This window comes from Balaenoptera ricei, chromosome 16, assembly GCF_028023285.1.
Source record: "Balaenoptera ricei isolate mBalRic1 chromosome 16, mBalRic1.hap2, whole genome shotgun sequence".
In the NCBI taxonomy this organism is placed as follows: Eukaryota; Metazoa; Chordata; class Mammalia; order Artiodactyla; family Balaenopteridae; genus Balaenoptera; species Balaenoptera ricei.
The window spans coordinates 1,085,394-1,108,125 of NC_082654.1; the positions used below are offsets into that span (position 1 = coordinate 1,085,394).

The 22,732-nt window shown below is 59.6% G+C and overlaps 1 protein-coding gene across 3 annotated transcripts in view; it reads left to right on the plus strand.

Moving 5' to 3' along the window:
• STK32C (serine/threonine kinase 32C) overlaps window positions 1-22,732 on the plus strand; it is an 84,528-nt gene that overhangs the window by 29,085 nt on the left and 32,711 nt on the right. For all 3 annotated transcript variants that reach the window (XM_059899289.1, XM_059899288.1, XM_059899290.1), the window contains exon 2: window positions 20,257-20,312. Coding sequence is in view for 1 of the 3 variants with exons in the window: in XM_059899288.1 (XP_059755271.1) it covers window positions 20,257-20,312 (56 nt within the window). In the remaining 2 variants the exon portion in view is untranslated. The remainder of the gene's footprint in view (window positions 1-20,256; window positions 20,313-22,732) is intronic.

Below are 22,732 nucleotides of genomic sequence, written 5' to 3' on the forward strand. Positions count from 1 at the left end.
GCAAGGGGCGGGGGACGCTCCGTGGCCAGGCTCCACGAGGTCCCCAGCCTTGGGTAAGTGTCCGTCAGGTGGCGTGGCCTCCACAGGCTGGTAAAAGGCTTTGTCATCACTCATCTCCTGCAAAACAAGCAACCGTGCAGCTTGTTAATCCTAAGTATCCACTTTCCATCGAAAGCATATGCAAATTTCTTTTCCAAGAAAAGGTCTGAAATAAAACCGTGCACTTACCGGTGAGGTGGAATTTAAAATAGCAACTTTTCATTCACAATGCTGGGTGTGGAACCGGCGTTTGACTAAGACTCCAGCTGCCCCGGTGTGGGTGAGATGGGCCTGCCTCGGGGCTGTCAGTTGCCCCCCAGGCCGGCAGGGCCCCCACCACGCGCACCAGCGCCCCTGCTCACGGGAGTCGTCCCGCTGCTGAGTCCCAGCTGGGTCGGTGTCACAGCCCCCAGGTGGCCACACGCAGGGGTGGACCAGTTGTTATGGGGGGGATCCAGCTCTGGGACTGCGGGGCCTTAGCCCACCAGGCAGAAGCCTGCCTCCGTGTCTGCCCTCCTCCGGCCGCCCTGGAGAGCTCTGGTCCGCCCTTTCCTGCCCCGTCCCGTCCTGCCCTGTCCCGTGCGAAGGCCCCTCAGGGTCATAGACCCGTGGCAACTCTCTCCTTGACTCCGGTCTGAACGCTTCATCTTGCAAACGGTTGGATTCCCTGTGTGTTTCCAGAATCCCACGGATCTTAAAAAACAAGTAACCAAAGCCCAGCATCTGGTCAGGCAGGAGTCCACCTCGGAGGGAAAAGCCCCATTGGCCGGGGGCCGGGGTCAGCGCAGGGGGCGGCCTTGTGGTTCGTCTTTCACTCACGCACTTGTTCACTCGTTCATTCGTTCAACAAGCCTCTGTGGGTGCAGAGGACCGGGCTTGGTGCTGCAAAGGTGCTTTGCTGAGTCCCTCAGGTGGCACCGCAGTCACCGCAACGTGTGCCTGCCGGGGACTCGGAGCCGGAACCTCAGAGGACCTTCTGGGACAACCAACTTCCTCTTCTGACTGGAGGCTGCCCTCTGGCTGAGGCCCTTTAGTGAACATAGAAAAGCACTGTCAAAACCCCACTGATGTGTTTGAGAGCTGTTAGGAGGCTGAGTGGATAGGAACTGGTTGTTGGTGAGGCTTTGGTGAATGTGTAGGATATTAACCAATAATACATGCCCAGGGCATGTGAGCTAAGGGGGACCCGGGGCTGCCCCACCTCTGCATGCCGAGGCGAGGTGCTCCCAGGTAGATGGGCAGCCTGGAGCCTGGCAGCTCTCGATGTGTACGCTGGCACCCGGGAGTGAGACCGTCCCCTCTCGTCAGCTCAGCGAGGGCCTTTGTGCCTCTGGGGATGAACCCATCCATCTGCCAGCCTGAGGCCCAGCAGGCGCAGGGAGGAGGCTGGGGGAGATGGCGCTCTTAGCAGGGCAGTGGGGGTGATAAATGGCTGCGAGGCCCCATACTCGCCTCGACAGCTTTCTCCCCAGCACCCCCGCCTCCCCGCAGCGGCCGGGAAGATCTGGCTCAGCCGGCACAATCTGCTTGCTGCATCTCTTTCCGCAGCTTGGGCACTGCCGGGATCCCAGCGCAGCGGGCAGTTTCCAGCAGGATGTGGCTGTCGGACCTGGGGCTGGCGCTCAATACAGCCACTCGAAGAGGGCTTGTGCAGGTCTCTGTGCCCCACGACTGTGCACGCACACACATCAGACATGCAGGTGCACACAGGAACACGCGCACAGGGAGCTGCACCCACAGGTACACACGTGCACGTGCAGCCACCGACACATGCTCACCGGCACAGGCACACACGTGAGTGCACATGTGCACACAGGGACACACGCACAGGGAGCTGCACCCACAGGTACACACGTGCACATGCAGCCACCGACACATGCTCACCGGCACAGGCACACACGTGAGTGCACACGTGCACACAGGTACACGCGTACAGAGAGCTGCACCCACAGGTACACACGTGCACGTGCACTCACCGACACATGCTCACCGGCACAGGCACACACGTCAGTGCACACGTGCGCACAGGGACACGTGCACAGAGAGCTGCACCCACAGGTACACACGTGCACGTGCAGCCACCGACACATGCTCACCGGCACAGGCACACACGTCAGTGCACACGTGCGCACAGGGACACACGCACTGAGAGCTGCACCCACAGGTACACACGCGCACACAGGTGTGATCTGAGTTCACCACTGGGCTCCAGCGTAAAAGGGAATTCTGTGCTGGGCGAACTTCTCCCATTTTGGCCAGGTTTCAAGGGACCCCAAAAGGAGACCAGCGCCCTGCACCCAGCACCCTGCTTCTAAAGGGGGTTCGGTCCCTGGTTCAGCTGTTCGCTCTGCCCAGGGCATACGCGTCACTGGCCAGAGAAGCCACGGAGTGGGGGAGCGCCGGGTAGGCCTGGGGCTGGCCTGGAGAGTCCCAACTGTGCGACCTTCTGTGGGCATAGGCTCTGGGGCGGGGAGGGGAGAGAGGGCAGTGGGCCTGTGTGGGCCCAGGCTGGTGCTGATGGGCTGTGCGGGGTCGCCCAGGTTGCCTTGCTGGAGCGGTCTCAGACTTCGCCCGCTTCTGTGTGGGCTAGACGGCCAGCTGAGCTTACTCCGTGGCAGCAGGCGTGGGGGAGGGCATCTGGCCCAGCAGACCCCCGCCCCCCCGCCCTAGCTGCCGCCCTGGCTGGGCTGCCCACTCCCGGTGCCCCCCCGCCCTAGCTGCCGCCCTGGCCGGGCTGCCCACTCCCGGTGCCCCCCTGCCCTAGCTGCCGCCCTGGCCGGGCTGCCCACTGCCGGTGTGCATCGGTGAGTGGCAGAGGCAGCCGCTGCAGCCCCTCTCGGCCTGTGCTCACAGCTCCCCCTCCCCGTCAATCCCAGGCCCCCGGGCTGGCTGCTCACACGACGTGCTGCTCGTGTGGTCTGTGCTCCTGGGAGCCCCTTCGCACCGTCTGAGCCCACTCTGAATACCCCTGCCCCGAAAGCGCTTCTAGCCGACTCCCCGCCCGCACCATGAACTCGCCCCCCCGCCCGCCTCCACACCACGACCTCTGCCCCCATCCTGACCCTGACATGCGGGTTCTGATCCTGACTGCTCTCCTCGGTGGCCCTGTGACTGTGGGCAGGTGGCCCAACCTCTCTGGTCTTTAGTTTCCTGCGCTCAGATAGTGAAGGACTCTTTCCTGTAATACAATAAATTGGGTACCCAAAACTCCCCCTCTACAAAATATTCATAATATGTATTTGTGTATTTCCACTGAGGTGTAATTACGGTGAAGTGCACAGAGCTGAAGTGTCCAGCTGATGGGTTTTTACACGTGTGTCCACCTGTGTAACCAAGACCCCAGTCCAGATACGACCATTTCCGCAGTCCTGGAGCCTTCCGTCCTGCTCTGCTGCGGGCAGCACACCTCCGCCCCCCAGGCACACGCTCGTGCTGTTTCCGTCACTACGGGTTAGTTTTGCCTGCCCTTGAACTTGCATAGTCAGAGTCATATGCAGCGTGCTCTTTTAAATCTGGCTTCTTTCATTCAGTGCAGTGTTTTGGGGATTCATCCATCTTGTTATGTATCAGTAGTTTGTTCTTTTTTTAAAAGAAAATTGCGAGTACTGTCCTATATTGTACGAATATAACTCAATTTCCTTATCCACTCTCCTGCAGATGGGTATTTGGGTTGTTTCCAGGGTGTGGCCGTTAAGAATAAGGTTGCAGAGAACGTTCCCGTGTAGACATCTGTTTGGTTTCTCCTGGGTAAACATCTAGGAACGGAATTGCTTGGTAGCACAGTCGGTGTACGTTTAACTTTGTAAGAACCTGCCAACGAGTTTTCCAAAGTGACGTGCTGTGCTCCATGCCCAGCAGAGCGTGTGGGGTTGGCTGTTCCGCATCCGGGTGGCCCCCCGGTGTGTCAGTCCGTCACGGGCTGTTCCGGCGGGAAGCGGTGGTACCCTTTCGGGGGTGGGGGGGGGTAATTTCCATTGCCTGGTGTCTAATGACGTTACGTGTCCTTTTCTGCGCTTGTTGGCCTTTTGTACATCCTGCTCGGTGAATTGTCTATCCACGTATTTGCCCATTTTTAAATTGCGTGTTTGTCATTGTATTACTGATTTGCAAGTGTTCTTTATATAATCTGGTTACAGGTCCTTTGTTGCAAATGTGTTGCAACTACTTCTCCTAGGTTGGACTTTTCATTTCCTTCATGGTGACTTTTAAAGAACACACATTTTAAATCTTGATGCAGCAAAACCTGTCAACTTTTTTCTTTTACGGTTGGTGTTTTGGGCATTATGTCTAAGAAATCTTTGCCTGTCTTTAGGTTGCAAAAATATTATCCTAGTTTTTTTCTAGGAGTTTATACTTTCGACTTCTGTGTTTATGTCTGTAGTCCATCTAGAGTAATTTGGGGGCATGGTGTGAGGTGCAGTCGAGGTTAATGTTGTTCCTGATGGCTACCTGGTGGTTCTGGTTCCATTTGCTGAAGGCGGACATTGCCCGTCAACCTGCTCTAGTGCTTTTGTCAAAAACCAGTTGGCCATGTATGGTGCCGGGCAGTTTCTGAACAACCTGTCTGTCCTTTGCTCCGTGTGTCTGTCCTCACACCGGCACCAGTCTTAAGTCTTGAAATCAGATAGCGTGAGTCCTCTAACTTTGCTCTCCTTTTTTTTAAAGGATTATTTTGGCTATTCTAGGTCCTTTACATTTCCATATAAATTTTAGTATTTGCCTACTAGTTTCTACAAAAAAAGCCTGCTAGGGGTTTGACTGAAATTGCATGGATTCTACAGATAAATCTGGGGAGAAGTGACCTCTTCAGTGTTCATGGTTCCAACCCAGGGCTAAGGGGCATTTCTCCACTGATTTAGGCCTTTGATTTCCCTTAACAGTGTTTTGTAATGTTATATGTATGAGTCTTGCACACTTTTCTCACACAGATATATTATTCCTATGTATTGGATGCTTTTGGTGCTATTGTAAGTGGAATTTTAAAAATCTCAGGGGTTTGTTGCTATATATTAGAAATCCAATACATTTTTGTGTAAACCTTGTATCCTGTGACTTTGCTTAATTCACTTATTAGTTCTAGAAGGGGTTTGTAGATTCTTTAAGATTTTCTCTGTAGACAGCTGTCATCTGTGAATCAAAACATTTTGACTTCTTCCTTTCCAGTTTTTTTTAAACTTCTTTTCTTTCTATCACTGGCTGGGCCAGAACTGTGTTAAAAAAAAGTAGTGAGAGTGGCCAGCCTTGCCCTGCTCCCCATCTTTGGGGGAAGGTGTTCACTATGTCACCATTAATTACGGTTTTAGCTGCTGACTTTTTGCAGACACCCTTTCTTTCAGTGGAGAAGTGCTGTTCTGTTCTAGTTTGCTGGGCGTCTTCATAATGAATGGCTGTGCATTTTGACAAATGCTGTTTGTTGTACAGGATATTTTAACAGCTTTACTGAAGCGTAACTGACTCATAGTGAACTGCATTTTCTGCATCTATAGAGGTGATCGTATGAGTTTCTGTCTCTATTCTCTTAGTGTAGTGACTCAAAGGCTTGGATTTTCAAAGTCAAACCAACCTTGTATTCCTGGCATAAACCTCACTCAGTCACGACAGAGTCTATTTTTCATATATTGCTGCTAATTTGCTGATATTTTGTTAAGGAATTTTGCATTTGTGCTCATGAGGAATATTGGTGTGTAAGTTTCTTTTCTTGTAATGTCCTTATCAGGTTTTGATATCAGGAAAATGCTGGTCTCACAAAATGAGTTAGGAAGTACTCATTTTCTCTGTTTTCTGAATTAGTTTGTGTAAGATTGATATATTGTTTCTTCCCTAAAAATCTAATGGACTTCACTGCTGAAGCCACTGGGCTGGAGTTCTTTTTCATACAATGGTTTTCAACTATGAATGCATTATTTTAAAAAACAGTTATAAGCCTGTTCAGATTGTGTATTTAGTTTTGTATTAGTTTGGTAAATTATGTATTTTAAGGAATTTTCCCATTTCATCTACATAGTATAATTTGATGACATAAAGTTGTTCATGATATTTCTTTATTATCCCCTTAAATGCTTGTAGGATCTGTAATGACATCCTCTTTCTAAAATCCTTCCAAAGGTTTCATGGATTTTATGAATCTTATAAAAACAGCCTTTGGCTTTGTTGATGTTCTTGTGTTGTTTTTCTCTGTTTAACTGATCTCCATTCTTTATTACTTTCTTCCTTCTTCTTTATATACTTTGCTCTTCTTTTGTTGTCTTCCGGTTTTCTAATTTAAGTACTTAGAGCTGTGAATTTCCCTCGTTGCACCACTTTGGCTACATCCTACACGTTTTGATATATTTTGTTTTCAAACTTGTGTGCACCTAACAAAATAGCCTCAAAATATATGAAGTACCTGCAGAGAAGAATGGATAAATCCAACATTGTAGTGGGAGATTTCAGTATATCTCTATTATTTTTAGGTTGAGGAAACACAGTAATAAAAGATCACAATTAACTGTGAATACAACAATAGACATTCATAGATTCTGTATCTAATAACTGGAAAATATGTATTTTTCTAAAAACAAACAAGGAATGTCTATAAAGTATGCCTATAAAATGTAACTTTGTATGAATGAACTCTTGGTCTTCCGTGCCTGGCTTCTTTCTCTCAGTGTGTCACGTTGGGGGTAGGGTGTGAGATCCACCAGAGCTGTTGGCTGCCATTGGAGTCCGTTCACTCCCTTTCTGTCTGGAATTCTTTGTGTGAATAGATCACACGTTGCTGGTGCGTTGTGCTGATGTTGGGCATCTTGGGTGCTCTCCAGTTTTTGACCGTACTGCTGACCCCTTGTGCATGTCTTCTGGTGAATATATGTGTGCGTCTCTGGGCGAGGATTGGCTGGGCCATAGGATCTTTTTTTTTTTTTTAATTTATTTATTTTTGGCTGTGTTGGATCTTTCTTGCTGCGCACGGGCTTTCTCTTCTCTAGTTGCGGAGAACGGTGCGGAGAGCGGGGGCTACTCTTCGTTGTGGTGTGCAGGCTTCTCATCGCGGTGGCTTCTCTTGTTGCGGAGCACGGGCTCTAGGGCGTGTGGGCTTCAGTAGTTGTGGCACGCGGGCTCTGTAGTTGTGACTCGCGGGCTCTAGAGCGCAGGCTCAGTAGTTGTGGCGCACGAGCTTAGTTGCTCCGCAGCATGTGGGATCTTCCCGGACCAGGGGTCGAACCCGTGTCCCCTGCATTGGCAGGCAGATTCTTAACCACTGCGCCACCAGGGAAGTCCCTGGGCCATAGGATCTTATCCACTCAACTTTACCAGCTATTGGCCAACAGTTTTTGAAGTAATTGCACAGTTTCACTCCCATTAGCAATGTTGGTCACACCCTTGACAGCCTCTGCTTTGTCGGCCTCTGTAGTTTCAGGCTCTCTGGTGGGTGGGGTGGAGTCCCACCGTGGTTTAGCTCCACATCCCTAGTGGCTAAAGCATGGAGCTCCCTTTCCTGTTGGCTAGGCTGGGCATTAGGATATTCTCTTTCACGAGCTGCCTATTCAAGATCTTTACTGGTTTTCTATTGTTTTAGTCTTTTTCTTATTGATTTGTGGGAGCTCTTTATATATTCTGGATATCGTGGACATAAGTATGGCAGGTACCTTCTCCCCCTCAAATGTAGACCTCTGCTCTCCTAATGGTGACCTGTGACGAGCTGCTTCTGACTGTGGTGATGGTTTGGGGCATGTGCACATGTCAGACGGATCAGTCCTGCACCTCGGGGGTTGAGTTGACTGTGTGTCAGTTATGCCTCAGGAAAGCGCTTAAGATACCTTGTATGACAGCAACAACTAACAAAAGACGTGCAATGTCTGTGTAGAGAAATGGGGCCCTAAATAAGTGAAGGATATAAATACCGGAAAGATGTCAGTTCTCTCCAAATTGATGTACAGCCTCGGTGAATTCCAAAGAACTTGACAGATTGATTGAAAACATTTGAGGAAGAACAAGGGCCCCTGGAGAAGAGTGGACCTCTGGGCGGTGGATGTCAGCAGTGATTGCCAAGTGGACGCTAAGAGCATGCCCTCAGGGCGTCAGCTCAGGATGGACAGCAGGCCAGAGGGGGGGTGCAGAGCCAGCCACACGGGGCACAGGTGGCCCGGCTAAGTCAGACGCAGCCTGGCCTCGGGGATCCTAACTCAAGGGCCTTCCGTGAGAAGGGGACGCGGCCCGAGAGATGGGATGTCCGGGGGTGGGGGGTAACCGGCCTTGATGGTCTCGCCCCCCCCATCTCAGCTCCGCTGTCCTCGCTCCAGCCTTGGCTCCGACGGGCTCCCCAGGGTGTGGTGACGGCCCCACCCGCTCCTCCAGCCTTCTCCACCCGCCACCCTGCATCCAGAAGTGCGGCTCCAGTCTGACAGGCCAGGCCCAGGCAGCGTGTGACAGGGAGGGAGCCGGTCCCCGGGGAGCTGGGCCGAGGGGGGAGGCGGCCCGCGCTGGCTGGAGGGCCACTGACTGCGCAGAGCTCGCTCCTTCCGGGCTGTCGTGTCAGCTCCCCCATCTTTCCAGACAGAACCCGCTGCTCTGCTGCAGCGACGGGCCAAGGAAACGGGTCGCTGCCTCCAACGCTTTTTTTGAAACTAGGCTGAGTATAAATAAAATACAGATTTGTTTGATGGATGAGGCTGGGATTTTTATGAACTTAGCATCGTTTAATGTCAGAACAAAGCTGCCTTAGCTACACACGTGACTTCTTTACCTCTTCCATCGAGAAAGAATGGGGTTAAGGGCGGTCCTGCTCCCGAGTCCCACCCAGGGCTATCACTTTGAGTAGGAAATGCAGGTATATCCCACGCAGATCTGACTCGGTCGTGAGTCACCTGTTAAATAACGCTAATTTTTTTTTACTGAGGTGAAATCCACATGAAATTCGCCATTTTAAAGTGAACAGCTCGGCAGCTGTCGGTGCGTCTCCAGGGCTGTGCAGCCACTACTCTGTCTAGGTCCAGGACGTTGTCACGGCCCCGGGAGGACACCCGCGTGGTCAGGGCCACGCCCTCTCCCTGGCGGCCGCCGTCCACTTCCGTCTCTGGTTCGCCTGTTCTGGACACTCCGTGCGCGTGAATCCTGCACCGTGGTGTTCGGGGTTGGCTGCTCTCACTCAGCGTATGTCCTCAAGGTTTGTCCGAACCCCGACGGGTGTCAGAGCTGCACCCCTTTTATGGCTGAATAATAGCCTGTTGTGTGGACCTCCCACGTCGCCTTTATCCATTACGAGCTGATGGGCACTGGGGTCATCGGGAGCGGGGGGGGGGGGGGTCCCTGCTCCCTCTGTTCCCGCCCTCACTCCGCCTGCTCCCGTGGGCTCCATGTCCACAGTCCTCGGCCGCGTCTGTGGGTCCAGCACCGCCTCGGGGCCCCCATGCGCTTCCTCGACATCCTCTCCTGTTTACTGTCTTATCCCACTGTGGACCCCGCTGGAACTTTCCAGCAGGCCCCCATCCCGGTGCTCCCCTCACTGGGTGTCGCGTGCACCTGTGTGGGGTTGATGCGCTGGAACAGAACAAGCGCCAGGACCCCGGGCCTGCCTCCTGCTTCCCACGTCAGGGGCTTCCAGGGCGCTGCAGGTGCGGGGTGGACGGTCCTGCACCTCCGCGTGGATCGGACGGGCTGGGGGAGCCGGGCAGGGAGCTTGTGTGCGACTTTCCCTCCAGAAGCCCTGGGCCCCTTCTGTTTCTGTGTCCTCTCCACGGAGCCTGGACGTGCAGGAAACGCCTGTGTCTACTTTGTCTGGTTCCGCGGTGGCCCATCTCCAGCCTGGGGTGCAGGGCGAGTGTTGGTCGCAGGGGGCAGGGGGGACAGGGGCAGGTTACTTCCCAGGGGGATTGTCTAGGACCGCCCAGCCGCACATCGGGGCCCTCGGTGTGACGCACGGGTGCCGGGCTGGCCTGCTGGCTCCGGGGAAGCAGTGACCGTGGCTCAGGGTGTGCTCAAGCCCCCTGAGGTCCACGGAAGGGGTGGCAGCCAGTCTGACTGCCGTCCCTCCCCCACAGGGACGACGGAGGAGACGAGGGCCCAACCTGAGCTTCCTGGTGGGATCCAGAGGGACGGTCCAGTGGCAGGGGGTCTGGAAGGAGAAGGGGCCCAGCCAGTCCTCTGGGCGTCCTGGCTCTGGGCCTTGGCCATGTAGGCAGCCCACGGGCGCTGCTGTGATGTGTGGAGCAAACTTGGACGGGGCCTTGTCTCCCCCGCCTCCCTCCCTGTATAATGATGTGCGTCATCCCGCGATTAAAAGGGTGCCACGTGGCCGCCGTGGCCGGGTGAGCCGTGCAGAGGGCAGGGCCTCGCCTCCGGAGTGCGCGGCCCACCCGAGCTGGGTGCCCCGTGTGCGGGGCAGAGCTTGTGCCGCGCCGGCACCTGATGGCGCTGCGTCGGCATGAGCCTCAGCGGACCTGCGCCTTGAGTGACGTGGTCCCCCAGGCGAGGGCTGGGGAGCAGGCACCGGGGACCGACTGGCCAGCAGGGGTTCTGGCTTCCTGAAAGGGGTCCGGGCCGGCCCTGGTGCTGGGCCCTGTCCCACACGCAGCACGCGGGACTTCTCGCTCTGGAAGGGCTCGGCCCCCTCGGGTCGTGGTGCGGGAGCCTGTGTGTGGCGGGGCTGGGGCCTGGGTGGTGTGGTTCTCCTGTGCACGGGACGGGATGGGCCAAGGGGCAGAGATGGGCCGTCTGCCCTCCCCAGGGGGTCAGCCTCGCTGACGCCACGGCCGGTCTTCTGAGCCGGCCGCCTGCTGGCAGCTGCGCTGTCCCAACCCCAGCTGACCTTTCCTTCTCAGGTGGGCCTTTGGTGTGTCTCTCTCCAGCTCAGCAGGCGGGGTCCGGCCGAGGCTGCTGACGGCCAGTCTCCGAGTCTGGTGGCACAAGGAGTGGGACCACTTCCGGGGATGGGGGCGGGGATGGCCCTGACGCAGGAGCTCCTGCCTTGTGGCCCCCTCTTTCCCAGCACCGGGGCTTTGCCTGTACTTTTTCTTTCCTGAATTAAACTTAATGCCATTTGTGTTGTGATGTGTGTGGCTCTGGGCCTCGGTGATGTGTGTGCCCCGCCCTGTCCAGAAACAGGAAACCATGGCAATGGTCGAGGCCGCACGGTGGGGCAGGATTAATAGCTTACCAGCCGCCACGTGAAGGCTGATGGATCCATTAAGGCGGGTGTAAACCTGTCTCCTCCACTGAAGTCAGCTGCCCAGCAGGGGCCCCGTCCCCGACGGTCTGAGGTGAGCGTTTTGCAGGGAGGCTCTGACTTCCTGTGTGCATCCCCAGACGGTCGCTTACATCCCAGCCCCGACAGAGGGGAGGGTGTGCGGGGCTGGGGCTCCCACCTGGCCAGAGCGTCCCGGGAGGCCTCAGGGGAAGGCGCTCAGGTCGGGGAAGGACGATCTCCCAGCCTGCGGTCTGGGGGCCCCACTTGGAGAAGAGGGGGGTGAAAGCAGCATTTAGTCCAAGCAGTGCTGCAGGTGGCACAGCCCGAAGTCCCAGGGTGTGGGAGCCTTTGGGGGCCTGGAACTCGGGTGGATGAGGGGCCCCGCCAGGCCTGGGCACAGGTCAGTTTCTGCACACACAGCCATGCATGCATGTGTGTGTAAATGTGCAAACACAAGTGCACGTGCGCACGCGCACACACACACGCGCACACACACACCTTCTCAGTCAGGCAGCACGTGGCGCCCCTACCCTGGCACCTCGGGCACCCGATTGCTCATGGATACCTGGATCCCCCCCTCGCCCCCCCAAAAAACAGAAAACAACAAGTGCTGGTGAGGAGGTGGAGGAACAGCGTAACGGTTCCTCAAAAAAACCTGAATTGCCCTATGATGCAGCAGTTCCTCTTCTGGGTATTTATCCAGAGGAACTGAAAGCAGGTCTCAAAGAGACATCTGCACCCTCACGTTCACAGCAGCTAACACATGGAAGCAGCTCGGTGCCCGGCACGGATGGGGGGATAAACAAACCACGGACTCTCCATGCCGTGGAATATCGTTCAGCCTCGAAAAGGAAGCAAATTCTGACGCGCGTTGTGACGTGGATGAGCCCGGAGGACCTTGTGCGCAGTGAAATAAGCCGGACACAAAAGGACGGGTCCTGTGGGATTCCACTCACATGAGGGTCCCTACAGCTGTCAAATCCACAGGGACAGAAAGTAGATGGTGGGTGCCAGGCTCTGGGCCTACGCCCCCTCTTCCTGGCACTGCTGCTTGGTGGCACCCGGGGACCTCGGTGCCCCCTTGCTTCAGTCTCTGGCCGTCAGGTTCCACCCCTTCTTCGGAGGCCCCTCTGCCCTGCCTCTCTGGGGAAGGCGGCAGTGGCTTGGCAGGGCTGTGGTCGGGAGCCCAGAGGCTGCAGACAGGCAGACGGAAGGATGGATGGAAAGATGGGACTTCTGCCAGCCCCTGTGCCGAGCCAAGCGTCTCCCACCAAGTGTTGGCCTCGACTTCTAACCAGGGCCCTTCCCCGTGTCCCTACAGATCCGGACCCTCTCCTTATCCCCTCCAGGAGCCAGGCTCCCTGTGTGTGGCCCAGGGCCCCTCTGTGCGCAGCTGGTGCTGCCCCGGGACACAGGGTCTGCTCTGACCACGTGCTCCCGGCCGGGCCCCGCTCTCGGGGGTTGGGGGCTGGGCTGCTGCTGACACAGGCCCCCAGGGAGCTGCTTGTTCCCAGAGGGGCTGCCCTGCTCTGTCCCTCTCCTGGTGGTCTGCGCCCGGGGCCTGATTCTCTCCCTGGCGGATCCATTACTGTGCGCCCAGTATTGGCCCCCAGCAGCCGGGAGGCACACACCCCAAATTCGGGGCTCACGTGTGCTGGAGCCTTCCAGCAGTGCTGAGGAGGGAGGGGCGCCCAGAGTGGGGCGTCAGCGTGCCTGGCACGGGCAGACCCGCCTCGGGGTTCGGGGTTCGGGGCTCGGCTGCTCCCCGGGGCTGTTTCTCCCCCATCCCTGCCCCCACGCGACACCTGAGCCGGGACGCCTCCTCCCAGCGCCCGGCCCTCGGGGCACTCCTGTCTGTCTGCACGTCTGGACTGGGAGCCCCCGGGCAGGTTCCCTGGCTGGTGCGGGGGCCCCGTGGCCTTGGGGTCCTGGAGGTCTGTCCTGCTGGTGGTACGGGGGGGCTGGGGGTGAACACCCGGGGGTGGTGGGAGACAGCTAGCAGCGGGCCTCAGGCAGCAGCCTGGGGGGAGGCATGGCTGTCCCTGTCCCGGCAGGTGAGGGACTGTCTGTCCCGGGAAACCTCCCCGCAGGTCCTGGTGGAGCTGGGCCCGGCCGGCCGGAGACGCTTTATTGATCTGGCTGTTGCCGTCTCACTAATTTATGAAAGTTTCCGGTGCTGTCTGGGGATGTTGGTATCAAACGCTGGAACACGATTCCAGACGATCTGAGATGGACGGAATCCAGGATAAACAGAGGGAGCACTAAGGGTGTTTTATGGGCGGTAGTTTTTCTGGACGCAGCCGTGGGGTGGGGGGGTCTCCCACAGAACCCCCCGGGCAGGGCCGACACAGCATCTGCAGCCTGCTGGTCTCCGGCCCAGCCACGCAGGGCCCCCTGGGTTCCCAGCCGTCCCTGGGCACCAGAAGCCAGATTGTTCCAGAGCCCAGGGCCCCCAGAGGCCTCTGCTGTCTCTTGGCCGCTGCTACATCCTGGCCGAGTCGGCTTCTCAGAAAGGACAGGGCGAGGGCGTTGCTCCCGCCCTCAGGCCGGGCGTTGTGCTGGGAAGGGCCCGCGGTGGTGGAAGGTACAGGGCTGCTCTGGGCGCCCCCGACGTGCTGGGGGGACACAGACGGGCAGGAGGCACGGGGCGGGCGGTGCGCCCTTCGAGGGGCCTGCAGAGGCTTCCTGGAGAAGGGCCTGAAGGGAGCAGGGTGGCCAGGCCAGAGTGGGTGCAGGCGTGTCTCAGAGGGAGGGAAGGGCCGGCCCCTGCAGGGGAGGGGCGCTGAGAAGCTGCCCCACCCTCCCCTCCCCCGCCGAGGGGCGGAGCCAGGACAGATGCCAGGGCCACGGGAGGAGGGCTCAGGCACAGAAGCCTGTCCCCTGTCCACGGGATCTGCTGCTTGTCCTGACTGGGGCAGGACAGTGGAGAGTGGCTGGGGGTGCCTGACGGGTCCCCCCACGCTAGTGGGCAGCGCACGTGATGCTCGGCCGTTGCCAGGTGCCCAGGAACGGCCTCGAGGTTGCCCGCCCCACTTCTCGGGAGTCTAGAGGCCAGGCCGGAGCAAACGCCCTATTCCCCTCTCCCCGAGTTTCACCCTCCCGCCCGGGGTTCTCGAGACGTCCCCGGGGGCCAAGGACACCCCTGGTCGCAGGGTCCCACGCAGGGTCGAGCCGGCAGGTGGAGAACTCCATCCCTCTCTTCTGTGGTCCCTCACTGGGGTCTGCTGGACGCTCGGGGAACACCCACCCTCGTCGCCTGGTTGCTCTGAGAAGTAAACACGATGATGACCCTGGGGCCTCCGCAGAGGGCCCCCTCCTGGCCCGCTGCTCTCGGCCTGCTGGGTCTCGGTCCCTGCAGACCTGCGGCCTTGGAGGACAAGTGGTGGTGAGCAGGTCAAGGCCTCGGCGTGTCTCTGAAGTGACCGTCCGCTGACCAGCTCCCCTGTGTGTGCAGGTGTCCGTGTACACAGGAGGGCTGGCCGGGCGCCCCAGGGGGCAGGGTGGGCCTGTGCCGGCCCCTGCGGGCCGGGCGAGAGCTGCACTGTGGCCGTACAGCTCTGCAGGGACAGGGATGATTTTCTTGGAGGGTTTTTCGGGTCATAGGATGTATGACAAAATCCAATCAACTTCTGCATGAATTTCCACAACGTGTGCATTACAGCTTTGCACATAATCCCCACTTTTGGTGTGGGGATCTCTCGAGGGTTGGAATGCTCTGAGGGCGGGCTGGGAAGGGGCAGGCCTGGTCCGGGTTCTGGTCCCAGCCCGGGCCCGGGGCTGCCCTCTGGCCGAGGCTTCTCCGCACGCCGTCTCAGGCCCCGAGACGTTAGGACGTGGGGGTGAGGGGTCCGGGAGCAGGGCTGCCGCTCCGGGCCTGCGGGGAGCGTCCACCCCGGGCTCCTGCGTCCTGCCCGGTAACCATAACGATGACTCACGACTCCGCAGCCCATCTGTTTTCACTCTCCAGGGCCCAGCTTCTCTCTTGCCTTCCTCGTTGGGGGCAGCTTTCTGTCTGTTTTAAGAAAAGCCCTGGCTTATGAAAAGACGGCCTTCCGCGCCTGGAATCTGAGCAGGACCCAGTGCTTCCCCACGATGGCTTGTTGGGAGGGGCCCTCTGCCCATGGGGGTGGGCGCCGACCCGAGTGCTGGACCCTGACGGTGGTCAGTGCCAGGGCGTCCCTCTCCTTGGATGGGAAAGAAGGCTGGGCCAGGCGCACGCGAAGAGCAGATAGTTTTATTTTTAGGGAAAGAGTGTTCAGACATTACCTTGCCTTTTCTCTTGGGATCCTGTGGTCACTGCACAAGAGCCAGCATTTGGCTTTCTCTGCTGCTTCGCTCAGGTGCTCGGGGAGCAGCGGCCCCCTCTTCTCCCTCCACCCCCTTTGCCCGTGAGCCTGTGGCCTGTCCCCTCCCAGCCATTGGCAGGACCGCTGGTGCAGCTGCCCGTGACGGTGCCAGGGCTCCTGTGTCTGGACAGCAAAGGGAGAGCGAGTGGGAAGCCAGGGACGATCTGTTAGTCGCCCTGGAAACAGAGCCATCAGGCTGTTGACCGTGCTTCTGGAAAAGAGCTCCTTGACTTTTCCCTGGGGGTGGTGGTCTCCTGGGGAAGCCCTGAGATTGGATGAGAAACAGCCAATCTGGGAACACGGTGGAAGGAAGACTCCCTGGGGGGACAGAGCTCTGTCTGGGCTCCTGGGTTTAGCGCTGAGACAGGTGGTGAGGAAAGCAGCTCGTGACCACTGGGCTCAGGCCCGTGACCCTGACCCAAGCCAGGGCCCGCCGAGAGGACCTGGTGGGGGGGCTCCCCCAAGGCCGTGGGCAGGGCAGGGGGCTGGTGTTGGCGCCTCAACCCTTGTAAAATAGGATGAAAACCTCCCTCCACTCATGGTGTCGGCTGGGTCAAGATGACCTATTTTCATAGCAACGGCTGTGCTTCCGCTGGCCAACTCTGCAAATAAAAGCCTTCCTTGAAGAGTAAACATTCTCAAAACCCTTGTTTTAAAATATTTATCCGCCCCATGCAGACACGTTTCCTTCGTGCAGGGCTTAGGCTCCCGGCAGAGGCGTGTCGGGTCAGAATTACCTTTTCCTTTTCCCCGCGTTATGACCCAGGGGGTGTCGGACACAGGGGAGGGTGTGCTGCCGCGTCCCACAGCAGTGTCAATCACGTTGGAGTCTTGGTGGACCGCTACTCGGTCCCCGGGGCCCCAGCCCCTCCCTGGGTCGCCGACAGCGGGGGTGGAGCTTTGCCTGGCAGTGGCTCTGACCCCTATGCAGTGGCCAGGGAGCTGGGAGGAAAGTGGATGAGCACAGTGTCCCCCGACCCCTCTCTGCCCTGGGACCCCTGCCCCCGTGCACACGCACACGTCCCCGTGTTCCTCGGGGCTCTGGCAGCCCAGCCCCCTCCTCTCGTTGGTGAGATGCGCCCGGATTCAGTGTTGGGGGAACTTGACACACTTTATCAGTGACCCCCGCAGACGTCTGGGTGACGGTGGTGTTTGCAGTGCCACTCTCACTACATCCTACTAATTACAGCATCGCTGTCGGCAAACCCGTCCACCACTGGTTGGACAGATCTCGGTCAGTGGGTTTCCTTTGTTCCTGCCTCCTTCGAAGGCCCAGACAAGAGCCGGAGGCGGGGCTGAAAGCATGGGCCCTGGGCCGGGGGGTGGGGCATTCGTGGGAGGTGCTGGTCCTCCCCGGCGTGCGTCCAGAGCGCTGTGTGTGGCCAGAAGCAGGCGTGGGGTGGGGAAGGGGCCCAGAGCAGCAGGGGGTCTCAGGTTCCGCTCGGAGGGCTGTGGGGCGGGCTCTCGGGAGGGGGTGTGAGCCGCTGTGTGCGGTGGGCACTGCCGGGCGCTCCCTGCCCCAGCAGGTGGGCGGGGGTAGACTGGGCGTGGGCATCAGGGTGGAGCAGTGGTCCTTGGGTCCCCTGAGCAGCCCCCCGTCACTGGAGGGCAGAGTGACCCTGGTTAGCCAGGTGGGCTTGAGGCTCACCTGGAGGGGTCCAGGCCGGCCACGCCTCCGGGCAGGGTCACTGGTGCTGGGGCCGCCACCCTCTGGCATGTTCCTTGCTCGTGGCTTCTGGTCTGATGTCATGTGCACCCTGCCCAGCCCTGGGCCTGCCCGGGGACCCGGCCACACTGCTCTCGAGATGCCTGGCGGCCACGCCTGGGGTCCTGTCCCACCGGCGTCTTCCCTGACCGCCCGCTGCGCTGTCTGCGTCTTGCGGCCGCCCTGCCGGTGTCTTAGGAAGTGGGGATACTTGTGTCAAAAGCACAGGGCCGGCACCGAGGGCCGCCCAGCGCAGACCGCAGGCCGGGCTCCCGGCAGCGCTCGGCTGCCCCCGCGGCCTGGCTCGGCGCCCTCAGCCTCCCAGCGTCTCTTGGGAGGAGAGGAGCCATCCGTTCAGCCCCTGTTTAAGCTCCCTCTACAGGGAGGGACGTGGGCTTCCTTGTGCTCTGACCTCTTAATGCAGCTTCGTTCCCATCTTTCCTGTCCTGAAAAAGGGAAAGTCTGGCGTTTGTGCTTTTCTCTAAAAATGGTGATTTTCTTGCTAAGCACCCTGCTAACTCACGGGCCTGGGGCGCCCGTGCTCGGGGCTCTGCTGGGGCCGTGTGTGCGGTGGGGGGGCCTGGGGCACAGCAAGCTGCCCCGCAGGGAAGGCGTAACTTCTGCGCCCGGGCCCGCTGGACTGGACCTCCTGCCCCCAAGGCGCCGGGCCGCCGTGCACAGCAGGACGGCCCCCGCAGGCCCTCCGGTGGTTCCTGGGCTGGGCCTGGGACACGGCCCTCGTCCTCAGCTGTGTGGGAGCAGCCGAGGCTGCGCTGACCTCGGGCACGTGGGCGTGTGGGCCTCCTGTGCTTCTGACAAGGGAGGAAGGAGCCCAGGGGCCTCCAGGCGGCAACAAGCCGGGCCTTGGAGGAGACTGGGCGGGGGGGGGGGGGTGGGGGGGGTCTGGGGGAGGTCCCTGGGCCCTGAGCCCTGAGCCACCCAGCAGAGCCCGTCTCCCGGCTGCCCACGAGGGCCTCCTCAGACCCCGCGGTCACATGGGTGCCAGTGGCAGAGGCCAGTCCCAGGTTGGCACGGGGACACTGTCCCTACAAGGACCGGGGCCACCCCGCCATCCACCTCTCTGGGAGTTGGAGCTTGTGCCGGGGTTACCTGGTCAGCCCGGCTGTGCTAGTGCAGGTTGACAAGTACGCGGCTTAGAGGGACCCCTGCGGTGTCCACCAGCACGCGGCAGTGTCCTCCTGCCGTGCCGGTCTCGGCGCCTTTGTCACCTCTGGGTGCCAGGCTCCATCCCCAGACGGGAGGGGTGAGCCCCACTGGCGGGCGAAGACGCGCAGCTCCGGAGGAGGTGCTGTGCTGGGGTCTCGTGCTGGGCCCCCTCCTCCCTCACTTTCGCCCCACCCCACACGCACATGCACACGCACACGCACGCACGCACATGCATACACACGCACACACGTGCGCACATGCACATGCATACACGCGTGCACATGCGCACACACGCGCGCACGTGTGCACATGCATACACACGTGCACACGCACATAGGCACCGCTGGAGACCGGCTTTCCCGTACCGTCTGGCGGAGACGTCGGCAGCGACGGCTGCGGGCAGCAGGGCCTCTGGGGTTCCTCTGACGGCCTGAGCAGCCCTAGTGCGCGGGGCGGTCGCGGAGTGTATTTAGGTTTTCCCTGGGGAACAAGGCGGCACTGTAATAAGATAGCAGAACGGACAAGCCTCTCTGACTGTGTCGGGTGCAGCGGGGAGCACAGAGCCGCGTGGATGGAGGCCACGGTGCCCGAGTATCGGAGCGGCTTCGGGAGGCAAGCTCTGAGCTGGGTGGGCGCTGGGGACAGGGAGGCGGGGGCAGCCTGGGGCGGCCTCTTCACGGACTGTGCTCCCAGGTCTATGCCCCATGGACCCGTGTGTCTCGGGCCTCCCACACCTGGTCACCACCCTAGACACCTGGCGGGTCACAGACCTGGGGGCACATGGACCTGGGGGCACAGACCTGGGGGAGACCTGGGGGATAGAGACTGGGGGGCCCAGACCTGGGGGGCAGAGACCTGGGGGGCACATGGACCTGGGGGGCACAGACCTTGTGGGGCACAGACCTTGTGGGCCACAGAGCTGGGGGATAGAGACCTGGGGGCATAGACCCAGGGGGTAGAGACCTGGGGGGCACAGACTGGGGGCACACACCTGGGGGGTAGAGACCTGGGGGCACAGACCTGGGGGCGCACAGACCTGGGGTCCCACAGGCCAGGCTGGCCCGGGCCTGGATAGAGACCCGATCCCCAGAGCAGTATGAGGGGAAACCTGCGTGGACGTCGTGAACCCCCGTGGCGTGTGTGCAGAGAGAGCGTCAGGTTGGAAACAGAAGTGGGAGCCCCGGAAAGCTGTCCACGCCCCCTCCCCTCCGCGGGGCTTCACGCTGACAGGCTGGTGTGCACTACGGGAGCGTCCTTCAGCAGGGCTGTGGCAGTTAGAAGAGCTGCGGTTTCCCCGGGGTGGGGCTCACTGTCCGATTCTGTGAAGAAAGTCGGTAGAAATAAGGTGTCGAGTGGTTTCGCTCAGGCTGTGGACGGCCCCACTATCCATCCCGGGGCCCTTCAGGCTCCCCTCACGCTGGTCCAGAGATGCCCACAGGGCACAGCCCCGCCGAGACTCAGAGGGTGGGCCACTTATTTATGGGTCTTTGCGGGTTGGGGGCCGCTTTCACTGGGGGCTGCGGGGTGCCTGGGGCTGAGCTGAGCTGCCCTGTCTGATCGTGTCCCGTCTGTGGGCGGTGCGGCCTGGCCTCACCCCACAGTGAGCCCGGCAAGAGGGGCTGCACGGCCCGCAGGAAGCCCCTCTGCCTCGGCTCAGGCCCGCCCTGCAGCGCCAGGCCCTGGGGGAGGTGGGCCGCCGAAGGGCTGCAGGGGCGCCCTGCAGTGTGGGAGGTTCCCCGCAGCGTAGGGGCCCTCGGGGACTGCTCCAGCCGGGGGGCTCGTGGCAGGCACAGGGCCTTTCTGCCACCTCACCTGGCATCCCTCTGTTCTCTCTGCAGTGAACTTGGACCACTTCCAGATTCTCCGTGCCATTGGGAAGGGCAGCTTCGGCAAGGTAAGGCCAGCGGGCAGGGGGCCAAGGCTGGACAGCGGTGTGAGCGAGGCCGGCCCCAGCTGGCTCTGTGGGTGGAGGGTGTGGGTGTGCTTCCTGCCGAGCAGGCCGGTGACGCTGGGGCCGCGGGGTGGACTGTCGGCCGAGCTCCCCGCTGCTAGGGTTTCTTAGCCCAGGTCTTTGGGGGTCTTGTAGCTCAGCCAGGAGCTGAGGGTGCAGATGGCGCGGCCCCTGGGCTCTTCCAGGGCTCAGACCCTGACACCCTCACTCTCCATACCAAGGCCCGTGTTGCAGCAGAACAGCTTTCCTTAGGGACAGAGCCGGCTCGAGGTCTGAGAGGGAAGCGTTTTTTTATTTTTTTTTTTATGGCTGTGTTGGGTCTTCGTTTCCGTGCGAGGGCTTTCTCTAGTTGCGGCAAGCGGGGGCCACTCTTCATCGCGGTGCGCGGGCCTCTCACTGTCGCGGCCTCTCTTGTTGCGGAGCACAGGCTCCAGACGCGCAGGCTCAGTAGTTGTGGCTCACGGGCTTAGTTGCTCCGCGGCATGTGGGATCTTCCCAGACCAGGGCTCGAACCCGTGTCCCCTGCATTGGCAGGCAGATTCTCAACCACTGCGCCACCAGGGAAGCCCGGGAAGCGTTTTATATAGAAGCCGCTCGTGGTGTAGCTGATGCCCGGTGTCTGGAGCCACAGTGACGCTCGGACACCATTGCTGCAGCTGGAGCCCAGAGGCCAGGCTTCACCTGTGCCCGCTCCTCCAGGTCAGGCAGGGGCAGGACCCATGGTGGGCGGCCGCGCTGCACTTCTCCAGAGAGACCCCCAGAGCCCATTCTCCACTTTGCTTCAGTTTCTCTCGGCCAGATCCGACTTCCTGATTGTCGCCTTGTCCTGCCTAGAGATGGGGGGGTAATTACAACTCAAAGAGGCTTAACGAGCGCTCTGCAAAGGTTAAAATTAGCTCCCGGGACTCTGCCTTGCCAGGCCTGTTGTAGTGAATCACTTCTGAATGGACAGTTTCTTTTCAGCTCAGAGGCCTTGGCGGATGAGGCCTTTGCTCCCCTAGGCCCCACACAGCTATCTGGACGCGGTCTGTGGAAGCCCTGTAAGCCTTTTAAAGGGATTGCTGTGTTGCCACGGCAGACTACCAGGGTATTTGAATGCTGTTAATTATCTCCATCTCATTGTATCACAGTGAGTGCTGCCTTAGGTTACCAGGCCTGGGGTAATTATAGCCAGAGCAAATTAGCCCCTTTGCACAAATCCATTGAAATGCTGTGTGCATTAGGGAGAGAGTATTTTTAACATCTCTTGGAGTCAGGAGATGACTGAGGGACCTGGGCCTTTTGTTGATTGTGCAAAGATGGTCGATCCAAAGATGAGGTCCTTGGTTGGTGAGCTTGTCAGACGCTGGTGGCGCCTGAGACAGTCTCCGCCACCTGGCTTCTCCCACGGGAGCACCGGCGTGTGGGAGGCGAGGGGGGCAGGCAGGGTGGGGCTTAGGGGAAGGTGCCCCCCCCCCCGGGGAGGGAGGACACCAGCCGAGACTGGGTTTGGGAGGGATGGCGTATCCAGGGAGACATGGGTGTCATCCAGATGACTGGGAAATGCGCCGGGGAGGGAGGCTGGGAACTCTTGCGGCAAAGACTGACTGGGGTGGGCGGTGCATTGCCCTGTGCCCACCCCCACCGCCCCCCAGGCTGGGCCCCCTGCACCCCTGCGAGGGGCTCGTCCTCCCCTCAGGTGCACAGCTGGGCACCCCGCCCGACCCGCAGTGTCTGCAGACCCCAGGATTCTGGCTCCTCCGACCGTTCTTGGCTCTGAAAATCCAGCTGGCCACAGGGTCCCAGGAATGGGGCTCTTCAGAGTGGGGTGACAGGAGGAGGTGTGGGGTACTGCCAGGGTTTTATCTTAAGACGCAAGTTACGGTGCAATTGGAGGGCTGCTTCCTGCCCCCTAATTAGGCGTCCAGGGGTCTCCGGGCTGCGGTTGCCGGTGCCGGGTGCCGGGTATGTGTCTGGAGTGTGGGCTCTGCTCCTTCGCTGCTCTCGGTGGCTGGGCGGTGACCCCATGAGGAGAGGGAGGATTTGGAGCCGGCTCCAGCGTGCACGGCGGGGCCGCGTGTGCACCTATTTACAGGTGGCCTTATTTCAGAGGGTGTGCACCGGCTCAGCCGTGCCCGGACGCCCAGTGAAGACTGGCTTTACGAACTGCTCGGGAGCCCCTCTCGGCCAAGTGGGTGTGAATGTTCAGCGGCCCACCGACGCCCCCCCCGCACCCCCATGCACGGAGGCACAGTGGTTGGTGTGTGTGACGTGACCCGTCTGCCCCCAGCAAGGTGGCCGTTTACCTCGTGGTTGCTCCACCCTTCAGGGCAGTGGCTCCTGGAGATGCATTATCCAGATTTGCTGTATCTGGTCCTTGGATA